Genomic DNA, 15,126 nt, shown 5'->3' with positions numbered 1-15,126 from the left:
TATCTAGAGCACCAGAAACAAATGGGAAAGCCCTAGAAATAAACTTTGGGAGAAAAACAGGAACAGTAACCATCAATTTCAGCAAGAAATTACCCAAATAACAGGACTTTTTGAACTGGATAATTTCTCACAGTAGTGACAAACCACAGTAGTCAAACCACAGGAGAGCCATGTCCCAGTCAATTGACAGAGTTAAGAAACACTGTTGTTTTGGAAAACTTCTCTATCCTTGGAGTAATACTACTGAGATCAGCAATGCTACAACAAAGATGGACTTGGCCTACACTCTTCCTATCTCCTTCCTCTCATCACCATTTTAATAGAATACAAATGACCTTTTTAAAGCTTCAAACAAATTCTGTAGAAGATAAAAACTAGAAAAACTTCTATATTTTTCCTGAATCTTTGCAAATATTTAGACTTTTGCTTAACGACCTCTCTCATACTAAAAAAGCTTCACAGACTCTGCTCACACCACTCGCAGCTGAGAATCTTATCTTTGTGGCGTAGTGAGGAAATAATCCTCACCAAAAACTAAATGCTGGGTGGAAAGCTGGGGGATGGGACATGTGAATGAGAGCCTCGTGCATGTTTTAGCCCTGAAAAAGAACAACTGGTGCTGTGAAAGAACAGTGGTAGTTCATCGAGCCCAGAACACACTGACACAGTCCAGGAAGGCTCCCTGCAAGGTGAGCACAAGAAAAATGAAACCTATTTGAGCAGGAGATCAAAACACAGGACTGCAGTCATACCCTAGAGCTTGTGACAGCAGCCACTGCCTTTCTGTAGCAGATAAAAAGTTTTCTGCAGTCACCAGCAATCCCCCTGAGCCGGCTCTGTCTGGGAGCTCCCCAGGTCTCCCTGTGCAGCAGGGATTTTACTCATCACAGACACACTTACATGTACTCTGGCTACTGCCCTTCGCAGCCCTTCTCCTGACACATCTCCGGCGTGGTGTGTCCTGAAGCACAGGGCACACCCAGCTGGCTCCCTGCCAGCTGGGGACTCCCTGACACCAGCAGAATAACTCTGCCCTCCCCCACGGCAGGGAACTGGCATCAGATCCCCAGTTCCTTTTTTTGCCCCATTAATGGCAGAAAAGGAGCTGAGCCAAACTTAGAGAGGGCTGTCCTGTGACTGTGTGTTTGTCATACGTTTCCTTGTTTCAAGTTTTCTCCAATGACTAATAGCCTCTTTTAAGAGTTCAAAACAGAAGTTAGCTATTCTAAGATGGAAATTGCTGGACATAGTGAGAAACATTTAGAAATATTTATTTTTATGGGGGCATAGGAAATAAAAAAGGAAAAGAATCCCAACATTTATATACTTTTAACTTCTCGAAAAAAGAGAAGAGGAAGAATGCAAAGCATTTCAAACCTAATCTTGTGAAAAAATATTCAGTGATCTGCTGCCAAGATAAGTGCCTCTTTTGCTTTAACTAATTAGCACTATTACAGGGTTCAGTAGGGACACTTCAGCAGTAATTGATCCTCTGATGCAATTTTTGTGTATTTCGAACTAGCCAATATATCCATCCAAGAAGGCTGTGCAAGGATGGAGGCTGGCAGTCAGCACAGAGGTGCCAGTCATTCGAGAGCATGACCTTGGATCCTGGGATGCTGAACAGATGCTGCCAGGAGGAGCCACTAGGACTCAGCATTCTAGAAAATAAGACCCCTAATCCCTCCACTTTTAGCACTTTCTACTGGCAGGTAGCACAGCTAATTTAAATTCAGGTATTGACTGTCCTGAACTAGTGTTTATATACAGTCACACAGGGAATTTGAACTTCCTGGCTTGCTCTGAAATTAGTATTTCATTTCAAATTTTGTGCTGACTTGGTGGGGAGGGAATTTGGCATCATATTTTCACATTACTTCACACTACATACAGGGTAACACAGTTACTATATATTTCTTTCTCTTCTAATGTGAAAGGCTTTAATGTCAAGCAGCATGAAGGCCAGAACAATCTGAGAGTCAACATAGCTCCCACAGTATGAGTTCAACCACAACAGACATCCCATCTGTATTTCATGGTATACCTTAATAACAATCAATAATACATTAAAGTTAGCACTGAACAGTATGAAAAGAGCACACTACAAAGAGTCAACTGCAGCTATGCCTCAGCCTCGTAGCCCACATGCAGAAAGAGCATCTTCTATTTTGCATCAGTAAATAAATATCTGCGGTAAATATTTGCAGCTAGATGGTTAATTAGCTATTTTTGTTCTTCAGCTCAGCAAATAGTTAACTGCCGACAGTCACCTGCACCTTAAGCTACTAGATACAGCAATACATGTGGGAATGCAACAAGAGGCAGCTATCTGAAGAGACAGGCGATGTGACATGGGTGCAAGGAGATGCTTCTTTCTCTCATTCTCCTAATATTAGGAGAAATTTAATTACTCCATGGGTTAATTCAGAGCTGGAGTTTTTTACCACTCAGCTGGCTATGCAGAAGCAGCCTAACCACGTAATGTAGGCACTTACAGAGGGGCAAAAAACTCATGGATTAAAAATTGACAGAGATGGAAACAAAGCTATTTGAATTAACAGGACATTTAATAGAACAAAAGTTACCTTTGTGTCTTCTAACTAGAAACTAGGACTGATCCTGCAGAAGTCATAAATGAATTCCTGACAGTCAAGATCAGCCAAAGAACTGTGAGAACTGCCAGATACTTTTGAAGTTAGCTGAGCATGCAGAAGAAACTCAGTATTGACAGATGAATCCAAGAAAATGTATATTAAAAGGAATACTTTGAACCAATCAAACATGTTACTGGTGTCTAAGTTAAATGAAGCCATTCTAGGACACTTCAGCATCAGTTTGATGGGGGGCGTGGGAAGAAGCATGTAATGAAAGGCAACATATTTCCAGCACAGGCTGCAATATGATTTGTTTAAAGCAGATTATATTTTTGGATGCACCAGGCATGGGACAGTAAGATCATACAAGTCCACTGAGAACAGCGTGTTCAGTTCTGAAATATCTGTGTATCTCCAGAAAAATTTAACAGCGGTAAAAGGAGTTCAGAGATCAGTGATGGGATTAGCAGAAATGTGGAAAAACTTCCACTAAAAGCAAGACTGAATGGATTGAAATTTTTTGTGTAAATAAAAGAGAGGCATGATAAAAAGGCCATAAAGTAATAATAAAGATTATTGTGAACTTATAAAGGTTATGTAAAAAATCACAAATCAAATAAAAACACATGATCTTTTTCATTCTATTTCCAGATGAATAAAAACAAACAAAGCTTAACAAATTAATGACAGAAAAAATTAAAAGCTAAAAAAATATTTGTATGCAGGTTAAATTATCTGTGGAACTCCTTCCCACTGCATGTGATTGAGCCAGAAGTTCACTTTATAAACTGATTTGATTGTTTGTATAGGACTATCCAAAGACAACTTCGGGGATGGAAAAATATATAATTGAATTTGTATGATGCTCATTCATTTGAAAGTATAGAGGACATATGAAAAGAACAAGAATTTTCCTGTATGAGCAACATTATTCTACATTTGCCCAAGAATTTTTTTAAATTTTTTTTTTTTTGTCTGCTTTGCTCTGGGAAGCAATTGTTAGTCAGTCTGTAGCAAAGAGATTAGATAAGGTGGACTAATGGTATAATTTGCTGTGATAGGACAATGATTGCATACTTGGCCTATTAATGTGTTGTTGCTTTTAAAATAACATTCTCTTCTGTTATGGACAGCCACTGCAAGAAATGTACTTAACTAACTTTATTTGCAATGGAGCATTTTTCATTACGACAGGTTGGAAAGATATCTCATGATTAAGTGACTCAGAAAGAGCTCCAAAGCAGAAAGAAATTTTCTTTACACCCAGACCAAATCCTGATAATTTCAGCCCTAAAAGTGTGTATAAGAAAATTATAAGTAACTGAGAGAAGGAAACGAGAAGAAAAATGGAAATTCAGCCTTTGCTACAGCAGAGGCTAACATACATAGATCTTCGTACAGCATTATAGAAGATGACAGTAGCAGCCTGCGGTATGTATGGACACAAATAGCTTTAAATCCTGTTTATGCTCCTGGGAAGTGCACAGTTTTTTAAGCACACACCTGCCCTTTTGTTAATGTCCACTGCAGCCCCTGTGCAAGAAACCCATCCTCAAACAACTGCGACTTTCCTTCCTAACACTACCGTTGGATAACTGTGTCTCGGAGCTCTTGTGAGCCTGAAAAACTTCAGACTCCACCTCTAACTCTTCCTAATCCTGAAATTCATCCTTCCCAACTACAGACACTCTACTAAGTCCATGTAAAAATAAATATATGGAGACAGAAAGACAGATATATGTGAAGAACTTGTTATGCTTAATTATAATTCTACAAGGTCCACTTAGACTGTCAGACATACTATAAGGCCAACCTTTCACTCACCACTGCTTGGTTAGAGACACATTGTTTTAGGGGTTTTTTTTTTTCCCAAAACCATGCATGGGAAAAAAACCTGTACATGTTTCCCAGTACAGACAGTATTGACCTTACCTTCTAAATCTATTAGGACAAATAACTACTAGAAGTAAAGGAAAGGCATTTGTTGTGGACACACGAGGCATAAAACCTTTGCGTCTGGAGAGCACAAAAACTGAGTGAACTGGGGTACAAGCTCTCTGTAGCATGAGATTTCAGAGTCTCCTTTTATTGATTACCAGCTCAACTCTTCCTTATCATAAAAAATTGTTACTTACACAGAACTTTTCAAAAACAGCATAGCTCATGCACTTGGTGTGCCCCAAAATGCTTTGGGTAAACCATATAATCTATTTGATGATTTTGAGGTCGCTGAGGCCACAGAAATCAAGCTGCTCAGTGAAAAACTCATGGAGTAAAAGAAAAGAAATACCCTAGTAAGACTTCTCGGATCTAGGCCCTACTTATAACATGTTGAGTCAGAGATGATCCCACAAATCTATTTTTGTTTTTTCAAGAAATAAAAAAAGAAGACAACCCAAAGAGGCAAAAAAAAAAAAATTCCAAGTGACTACAGAGTCTGAGAAAGGATTTACTCTTTCTCAGAAATACCTGTAGTCCTAATGACTGGCTACAAAGATTTTCATTCCTTGAGTTCTGAAAGTCACAGAAATTCAAGTGTTGCGAAGATATTGTTGAAGCCTGACACACTACAAAACACACCAGTGGAGACAGGAACAGAGAGACAGAGCGCATTGACAGCACAGCCGATTCATCATGACCTATGAGACTACCTTAGTAAATCAAAAACTGACAAAGGATATCCAAAGACTAGGTACAACACCTATTACTGAGATGCATCTGCAACAGGGTTAGACCCAGGGGACTAACAACACAGCAGTGCTTTCAAATCTGCCCAAACTCTAGGTCAGAAATTTGGTAAAATTAGTCCTAAACTATTTTCTGTGGCCTGCGATCCTTGTCATCTGAGAGTTGACATCAGAAGATCCTGTCCTGACACATCCCAGGATTCCAGCTTCCTCCTGGGTCAAGATTTTGAGTCACAGAAGTTTCTGAACAAATAAGGACATAAGGTTTTCAGAAACACTTGCAGTTTGGACTCATTTTTTCCCACCAGCTTTACTCTTCCTAATTTCCAGTCATTCATTAGCTGCTTACATATCTGCAAATGCCAAAGGGTGTTTCCGAAAGAGTAACATCTAGATATTAAAGCTGCCTCATTTCAGTAGTAAAGCAAGCTTTTTTCCATGCTCTCATCACTAGCACACAAAGAACAAGAATACCAAAATCCTCCTTAGAGTTTGTTTCATTGTTCTACTTGTAAAAATATCAACTTTCTGGTCATTCACAAAGTGTTTTTTCAATTAGAGAATGTTAGTATTTTTTTCCCCAATCTATTTCCCATAGAGCAGGTTTTTGTCAAGATTGCATAGAAAACAGGAACATTGTTGTCTAAATGGTAGGAAGCTGCTTCAGGGGAAGTTCAGCTTGGAGAGCATGGAAAGGTTCTTTACCAAGAGAATGGTTGGTCACTGGAACAAATTTCTCAGGGAAGGGGTCACAGCACCAATCCTGTGAGAGTTCAAGGAGCATCTGGATGACACTCAGTCATATAACTGAGTTTTAGGTAGTCTTGCAAGGAGCAGGAAGTTTGGTTAAATAATCCTTATGAGTCCCTTCCAACATTAGACATTCTGATTCTATGATTCTGTGAATAAGAAGTGCCCTTCCTTCTCCTTTACCATTAGGACCCAGAGTTCTGAATTTTGGGTATGGTCAATCATAGCTATTATGATACTTGAGCCACTTGCAATGTTTTAGGATTTAGAGACAACTGACCTCTTCCACCCAAGAACTGCTACAGGTCCGAACATAAGCTCAGGATGCCAATGGAGACATTCCATTTGTGTTAAACAACTTTAAGATCAAGAGATGTGGACCTTTTGAACCGCCTGATAAAGTTCTGGAAAGAAGAGTTTCCACTGTTGGCCTTTGTTTTAAAAGGGTCATCTTGAACTTTCTCTAAGAGTAATCCAGATTTCTGTTAAAGGTTGGGGTACAAACTATCCCAGAACAGCAGATTCCATGCTGTCTTTATTGGTAAAGGTGTCTCTATGGTTCCTTCCTCCAGAAGAAGTGCAAGGAAACAGTGCATGCTTTTGATTTTTGAGAGAGTTTACAAGGGAGAACAGGGATTACAAATAAATAGCGTCTTTGGGCAGAACACTGAATACTGTCCCTATATGCTAAGTTTTCTGCACACAATCCAGCAACAAATCAGTAGCTATACAGTCATGTATTTCACACATGTAAACAACATGATTTGATTAATACTCTAGGATAACAAATTTAAATAGAAAAAAATCACATTTTTTTTGTTAGGCAACCCCGATGGTCAAACATCCACTCTTAGAATGAGGTTCATACATTACTATTCATAGCTCCCATTAGCAACCTTTCCTATTCATGCATATAACCAAGGAGTATTTCTCATACTCCTTGTATGTGACAAAACTATTTTTTTCTGTTACTGTAACTGCTACTGCAGTAGGATGACCAAGGCATGGGAATCTGCACATTTCATCATTCAAGGACTACCTTTGCTCAATTTTTGTTTTCTTCAATACCCCCTGCCTTTAAAAGCTAAGGATTATTTTAATGCCTTCCTTCCCACTGGTAGAGTAGAACATACAGTTTCCCCTGAGGCTATGGTGCACAATACACTGTGTATCTGTCTGCTACAGTACTGAAAAACCTTCTGCTGCAGACCAAGGAGGTAATTCCTATGACATCCTCCTTCACGGCTGTCCACAAAGCAAAGGTCTTGGAAGTTTTAAGCAAAGCTTCACATTTTTAATGTATCAGTATGAGGTTCTATGATAATCAGTCTGCACCATCTGCCTGTATTAAGTACACCAGTCTAACAGGTAGCCTATCAGGTTCAAAAATTATTACAAGCCACCATTTGTAATTTATGTTTTATCAGCATAATGACCCTAGTCACATTTAACATAATTAATACCAATTTCCTATTGTACTGTATTATATATTACCCACAAACATACACACAGAAGTTTATCCAAGAAAATACATCTCCAGCATTCTGCCCAATCCTTGCTGAAACCAACAGAAATTGCATTACTTTGTATTTCACACCAGCATCTTCACTACCCTTTCTTACCCTTTTCTGCTCCAGTAGTACCCCAAAGGAGAAAAAAAGGAGGGAAAAAAAAGAAATGCAGAAAATTAATTTGCCTGTCTAGCAATACATACATATACAGAGCCAATATAGTCCCAAAACCTGTATATCAAAAAGCTCAAATATGTCCTGTATGTATGAGGTCAGTAAGATTTTACTCTCATTAACTCTCCTATAAAACCACAATTCTGCCATTTCGTGTGGATACCAACGAATGCAGAGACCAAGGGAAGATTTCTTCTAAATTACTTATTAAAAACAATAGCAAAGCTGAATTACATGTATCTATGTCAAAATATAACTTTCCTGTCATGAGTCAGTCTTTTTACTTTTTTTTACTGCTCATTTTTAAATATGTGGAAGAGAGCGTAGAGAAAAATCTCACCTGGGAGAGTCTGGCAAACTAATTACAATTTTAGAGAAGACACCTGTAGTGAGTTGCATAATATCAGCTAAAATCTCCTAAGGGTAACAAGAAAATCTATGTTGCAAGGCTGGGAAGGAGTGGCTGCTAAATCCATAGCTGCAATCCATTAGTGCACACATACATATGCACTCACATTGACATAATACTCTTACATACCCTATACACTGCATCTCTGCTTTGAATCTCAGTCAGAAATAATTACATATTTCTCTCAATGTCAGAATGAAAGAACTCCAGGCACAAAAAACAGTTGTTATACAGCCATTTTGTGTGTTGAGCATACTGAATAAATGAGGCTGATCCTCTTTCTGCTGCTTTAGCTCTCCTTGCTCACCTTTCCTACTCTACAAGAGGACCTACTCACTTGGGCTGCACAGGGCAGGCTGCACTCTGCAAGCCTCACACAGCCTTACCTTACACAGACTGAGTTCTGGAACATGAGGATTCTTTAAACTATGATTTGAGAACACCTTTCTGTATCAGCAGTGTACCACAAGCTGAATACAAAATACGGCATCTTTTAACAAGGATCATTATGTAAGAAAATCTGAGAGAGGCATCCGAATATCAATTTAAAAGTACATAAAATATGATGTGAAAATGTTTTCTCTACTGTTTTATTTTAAATTTATCATAAAAAGGGATAGTTTTGAAATTGCTATTTTGCCAGCCAGCCAAAAAAAATTTTTTGTTAGTTTCAGTTTTTAAATTTTTTTTAATAAATATTCTTGTCTATAGTGTACAAAAAGTACATACAGGAGGCATACACATTCTTTGTAGCTATGACTACATAATGTATGTATGTAACTAGACAGTGTGTTCTTTGAACATTGGTTTCTCTTTATACATGTAAGCACAACAGTGTACTATGAATTACAGTAACTAAAACTTGCAGTGGAAATTAAATTTCGTAAAACATTTAAAACCTTGAGTGAACATAAATCTCAAAGGACTTTAAAAACTGAAATACCTTCTATCCTCTCTATGAGGCCTGTGTTAAGGAACAAATTTGAATAACTTTTGTTTATCACTGAAAACAGTTTTCTTCTAAACAAACAAAACTAATAACATCAAGCAAAGCTTGGTTTGGCTCCTCAGGTGTGTGCAGACATATTGCAATTTCCTTTCCACAATGATTTTTATGCAAATCAGTGCTGCACAATCTCCTGACCTCCTTTACCATCATACTGGGACAATGACAGTTAAATAATTGGATTGGCATATTTGCAGGATATTTTATTTTATATTAAAGTCAGTTCAGGACAACTGAATTGAAAAGGATGTGACTTTCTGTTAATTCCAAGCTGACGAAGTACCAACATTTCATGCCAAACAGAGTAAAGCAAACAAAGTGATTTGGGCTGTTAGTCCATTTGTCCCCATGTGCATATACTTCACACCCCCCTCAGCTGTTAATTCCTAACAACGATGCTTTCATCCAGAACAAGGATAATGAGAAAAAACCAAGCAGTGTTCCTTGGGGAACTGTTACACTAAAAGTTACCTAAGGACTAAATCCCACTTGTGCCTCCTGCACGTGATAAAGATGAGCAAAGCATTCAATACTCCTGGCTGATTTAAAATCCAAATATGCAAACAGCATTATGGAATCCAGACAGACTATTCTGCTTCGCTGATGACAGATGCAGAAAAAAAGCTGGTCAGATTAATCTTTTGACTTTTAACCAGCAAAGAATTGGACACCTCGCTTTAAAGAGCAATGCAGAGCCCCAGCTGAAGAGCAGGTGCTACACAGTATTTGCCTTTCCTGCAGAGGATGCTAGCTAGCAAGACCAAGCAGCTGACCATGAAAATTCTTGGCCCTAAGTGACCCAAGAACAGATTATAAATCCATCCTATAAAATACAGCAAAAGCCCCATTTGTTCTTCCACCCTTTCAATATGTGATGTTATACATTTGTGATTCTCTCATTTTATTGGGCTCTTCAGAAAGCTGTTGATGATCATCTGCGGACAAAACAAAGGCTCATTGTAAACTCTCTTTTAAATAAGTCAGAAGGTCAATATGAAACAAAGGGCACCACTTTCGTAACTGCTTACATGCAAACTATGTGTGTGTAATATTAAAATGCATTTCAGCAAAGGGATAGAATCCTAGCTAATTACAAAGCTAACATATAATAGTACTGCATTAGCAGCCCAAGAAATTCCTATTGAATTGCATACATCTGAAAACAGAAAGACATGCTTGTGCTGAAACTTAATTATCTTGGCAAAAACTGTGAGGGCTTGATTCTCAGAAGACATAAACACAAAGCTCTGCTTTACACTCCCAAGGATCTAATTTTTTGTTTATTCAGACAACCTCCATCAGATAAAACTTACCACTTGGATTGACTAATTTCCCTTCTTATTTATAGTATCTAGAGCTAAGTAACACAATTACTGCTTGGTTTCTGAGCAAGGGAAAGAATACTTCTGATCTACAAATATAAGGTCTGAAAGAGACAATTGGTGTGCTCTGCCAGGTTAAAAAAGTTAACGCTGTTGCATTCCACCCGAGGAAAAGAAGACAAGCCTTTTCCAAGGGCAGGTCTGACTTTTTTATGTGTTCAAAGTAAAACATTATGGTAAAAAAATGAATACAGCTTTGTTTGTTTCTTCAGTCATCGTTAGCAATAGACATAGGGGTATTCTGGTTTTGAGCCCATATGGAAAGACCATCAACACTTTCTGCTTCTGGGTCCTTTGCCAAAATACCATATCCCACATGCCTTTTACCTTAAAACATAAAAGAAAAGGTGTTGTTCTGGTCAAATAAAGAAATAATTTTTACTAGCATATGTCTAATGTTAAAGCTGCCTAAATCCTGCCAAAGACATTACAACACCATCTGCAAAACAGATTTTCATTAAATTGATCAGTTTAAAGTTAAGCAGCTAGGCAGATGATGCTTTTGAGCTAACCTTTAACCTTTAACCTTCTTAAACTGAAATCAGGTCACTTCTTTTGGGTAAAATCTTCGCCACTTGAGAACATGGGAGGTAAAGTGATCTACCAAAATTTAAAAATCATAGCATTAATAGTTTTGTGGATCAATATTTTGTCAATAAAAGGAAGACCAAAGTAGGTCCAGCACAGCAGAGTATTAGTCTGCTTACTGCTGCCTCTCACTTTCCTTGAGCTCCTAAATAGTTGCATACACAATATAAACGGCAGTAATATACAGTATAAAAGCAATGTTTATTGAAGGTATTATCAGCTAATCAAATAATATTTTTGATAAACTGTCTTCAAATATTTATTTGTGATTAGAAATTGATCATGTCATTCAGTTACTTGGTTAAGTAAATTTTATTTTCAGTCATTCCAGTTTACTTTACAAAAAGTCTATCCTATACTTATTTATTTATTAATAAAAATATTTGGCAACTATTTAATGAGCACAGGAGATGATATATGTGGTTCCCTGAATAAAAAGCTATTTGACTAAGCTACAAAATGGCTGCCTTAAACAGTTCCAGTCATATGCATTTTACATCCACAGAGACAGATCACCGTCCTGCCTCAGCTTCCCAAATCTGCAGAAGCTGAATGCAGAGTTCCTCCTGCAGAATGGAAAGGCACTCTGTTGCTATAGAAGCTTTCTCTGTTTACTTGTGGAGTCAACTGAATGCTTCTTGGTGGGTGATGCCAAGAACTTGCAACTCTTCTGTGGTTTAATTTGTTAATATCGAGCTCCACAATTCCAAAAGTAACTTTTTGGGAAATTCATTTAGGCCAAGCTGAGTTCACTCAGGGTAAGGCGGTCTTTGTTCTGGTTCTTAGAAGCCACATTACCAACACCATTTGAATACTGCACTTCTGTAAGGAACAACCAGGCCATTTCTTCCTTAAATAACTTAGAAAACAGCTAAAGGTTCCACTTTGCCACATTTAGAATCTAACTCTAAAAGTGACATTTCCGTAGTGCCTAAAATTATACAGCTTCAGAAGAGAAGCTCTGATGTTCGTGGTTGCTTTAAAAGCTATGACTATGAAAAGACATCCTTTTATTCCATCAGTAGTTAAGCACAAGGAGAAAAATCAAGCTGTTATGGCAACATTTATAAAAAGAAAATTCACAAAACAATAACATTTAAATAAATATAAATGAGTGAAGAAAAACTTTGAGGTACTTGAAAAAGCAACGGAACAAAGTCACAGATTTTTTTTCTGTGCTTTCAGATGGTTTTAGTATTAAACTTTTTTATTGCCAAACCATATTCACAACACCCTAATTTTAAAAAAGAGGAGCTGCTTGAATATAAACACATTTCATGAATATTCGATATTGCTCCCAAGGCACGTATCCATTATTCATATAAATTAATGTTCTTTTTTCCTTACGTGCTCTAAAAGTTTATCTGAGGTATCAAAATAAAAAAGTTTACAACTCTCTTGGTGTCAACAGCTTCACCAAAACCTGACAAAACTATCAAGTCTGCTAGAGATAACAGACTTTCAAAACTGCATTTATTTCCATCTTAAGGCCTGAATGTACACTTACAATTAAGAGTAAAGTTTTCTGGGTGATGTACAGAGGCATTACATTCTGTTATAGAGAACACACATCTAGAACATTGTGGTCATTTGGGACACATTGTAGCACTTCATGCCAACTCCAAATCTTAAAAAATAATAATATTCCAACTGGTGTTTTAGATGAGACAACAGTCTCCTTCAAATTAATGTTAAAATGAAATTATATAAAAATAGTGTATCCATGTGTATATGCTATCTGCTTTCTGAGAGTCATTAAACCTACTGAGATTCAAATTTCCAAGCTTCTCTAAGAAGTCATGAGGGACAGAAACTTTTTAAAAGCTGAGATCCTCACTAGCAATCCTAGGGAGAAGTCCTTTAAAATATATGCATCAGTAGAGTTGGAACCCTATGGTTAACAGCCAGACCCTTTCAATTGTCCTCCTTAGGCCATGAAGCCTAGAGCTTATGGATTCCCTTTCCACTGGGATGTCCTTCACTGATTAAAAGATTTGAGCTCCAAAGGCTAATGATGGTCCCTTGCTGTGCATGATAGCTGCACTACAGAGGTACTACTGAACTGCTCCATCCAACAAACCAGGATCCTACATCCAATATTTTGTAGGACAGGCTGGAAACCCAAATATTTGATGGCTTCCCTTAGGGACCAGGTTGAGTGAGTGAAGAGATAGTACTGTTTTGAGTAGATAGTTGGTGTACCTTGTAACCATTGTTTTTATTTTTAAAAAAATAGGCAACTGGCATCTTATTTTCAACAGTCTCAGAAGCTTGGGTGGTAAAGCCATCTGAGAAAAGCCTTCTGCCTTCCCTTCTCCTACTCTATCATTCCTGTCTGTGGCACTGTTTGCAGTAGCATTTCTTTGAATGGTGGCATTATCAAAAAAATAATTGAAATAATGCAGGTTAACACTCCAAAAATGTGTTGATATTTTGTTTGTTTGGTTTTTTTTAACCCTAAGAGTGCAGCTGCACAGCATAAATGGAGGAAGTAAGGAATGGCTTCTACAGATGACAGGGAGCAGGAACCTCTAAAGGGAGTTTTGCTGCTAGAGCAGACTGTGTCACTAGACTCTCAGCTCTTTTCGTACTTTTCATAACAGGATTTTATATCTTAAAAAAGAAAAAAACAGCAAAAAATAACACCCTATAGAACTAAAGAAAAATGCAATTTAAATAAAATACATTATTAAATTAGCAGAGCAGCCAGCACTGTGGGACAGTATAATGGACCAAAACTTGTGTTACTGCCATTTTTGCTCACAGCAGATGCACCAAGGTTACAACTATCAGGTTATAAAATGAAAATCTATGTTACTGCCTGTGCAGCATGTGTTAGCTCAGACCAACCATTTGAGCATGGTTGAACACCAGAAAAATGTTATTTCTTGCTTAAACTGGAGGTCTGCTGAGACTTTTCCATATTTGTTCTTTATGCACAACATGATTAGAAAACCAGCATAGTTGCTGTAATCAGCAGATGACTCCTGATAGTTTAGTTATCACAGATTTCTAGTATAAATCAATAGGTAACACTTGCAAAATGGATTTTCTAATCATATTTAGAGCTTGTTACAGTGACTAATGGTTTGCAATATTTCCTGAATTTTTATATCCCCTAGACAAAAGAAGTTTTTAATAAGTTACAAAGTTATTCATCTTGGAAATGAATGTGTTATATTTTGTACATGAACCAAGACAATCAAGCCAATCCAGTAAACACACTGCAGAAAATAAGTTACCCCATAATTAGGGTTTGGAAAAAGTCATGACAAGTTGTGTAATAAATGGTATTCATCACTCCCACATATTCATTATATCCACATAGTTTTTTCCAGTAAAGATAAAAATATAGTTGCCATTCTACTAACATATTTATCTACACCACACCCTTTCATGTTTGTGAAAAATCATTACTGGTTTGGAAAAGAAGGGCAGACAAAAGGATGACAGTGCTTACTTTTGAATTTCCTTTGTAATAATGTGGCATATTGCATGTGCTTACTGAAAATACCAATGTAAAATAACTTGGCTGTGATACATTATGGTTGCAAAAAGATACATATGCCAGAAAGGAATCTCCTTTCCCTATGCACAGTATGGGAAAAAACATCATTTTCCACAATCTCTGTCAAGCTTCTGATCCAAATGTAATGGACAGTCTGAAAAGGTTATGAGAGATGTAAAACACCTTTAGTCATTAATTATGAGAGAACTTTAAAAAAAAAAAAAAAAACAAAAAAAAAAAAACCAACAACTTATGGGCCCAGTGTTTGCAAAAAGTGCCTCCTAAGTGACCCACGTGCAACTCAACAGGACTCATCTGGAGCACTCCTCCCTGACTAACCTGCCGTTTTTGTTTGACTATATGCACATTCAATAAACATTCACTCTACTAACTAGCCAAGGTCCTGTGTGATGAGCACTGAAAGGGTTAATTTCCCAGCCCACTTGGTGCTGGCTGGAGTTGCTGTCACAGGCTTACCTTGTAGAGTTTCAGGGCTGCCTCATGCCTGTGATTGGTA

The 15,126-nt window shown here is 37.5% G+C and overlaps 1 protein-coding gene across 1 annotated transcript in view; it reads right to left on the bottom strand.

Annotated features, from left to right (window-relative positions):
- The window catches only part of ZFHX4 (zinc finger homeobox 4), a 150,516-nt gene that overhangs the window by 107,346 nt on the left and 28,044 nt on the right, over positions 1-15,126 (bottom strand). Inside the window, 1 exon segment of the mRNA XM_066332529.1 lies at positions 15,087-15,126. This exon segment is cut by the window's right edge and continues 463 nt beyond it. Coding sequence (XP_066188626.1) covers positions 15,087-15,126 — 40 coding nt within the window.

Source organism: Sylvia atricapilla, chromosome 1 (assembly GCF_009819655.1).
Source record: "Sylvia atricapilla isolate bSylAtr1 chromosome 1, bSylAtr1.pri, whole genome shotgun sequence".
Taxonomy (NCBI): Eukaryota; Metazoa; Chordata; class Aves; order Passeriformes; family Sylviidae; genus Sylvia; species Sylvia atricapilla.
This window is presented reverse-complemented; position numbering and strand designations above follow the sequence as displayed.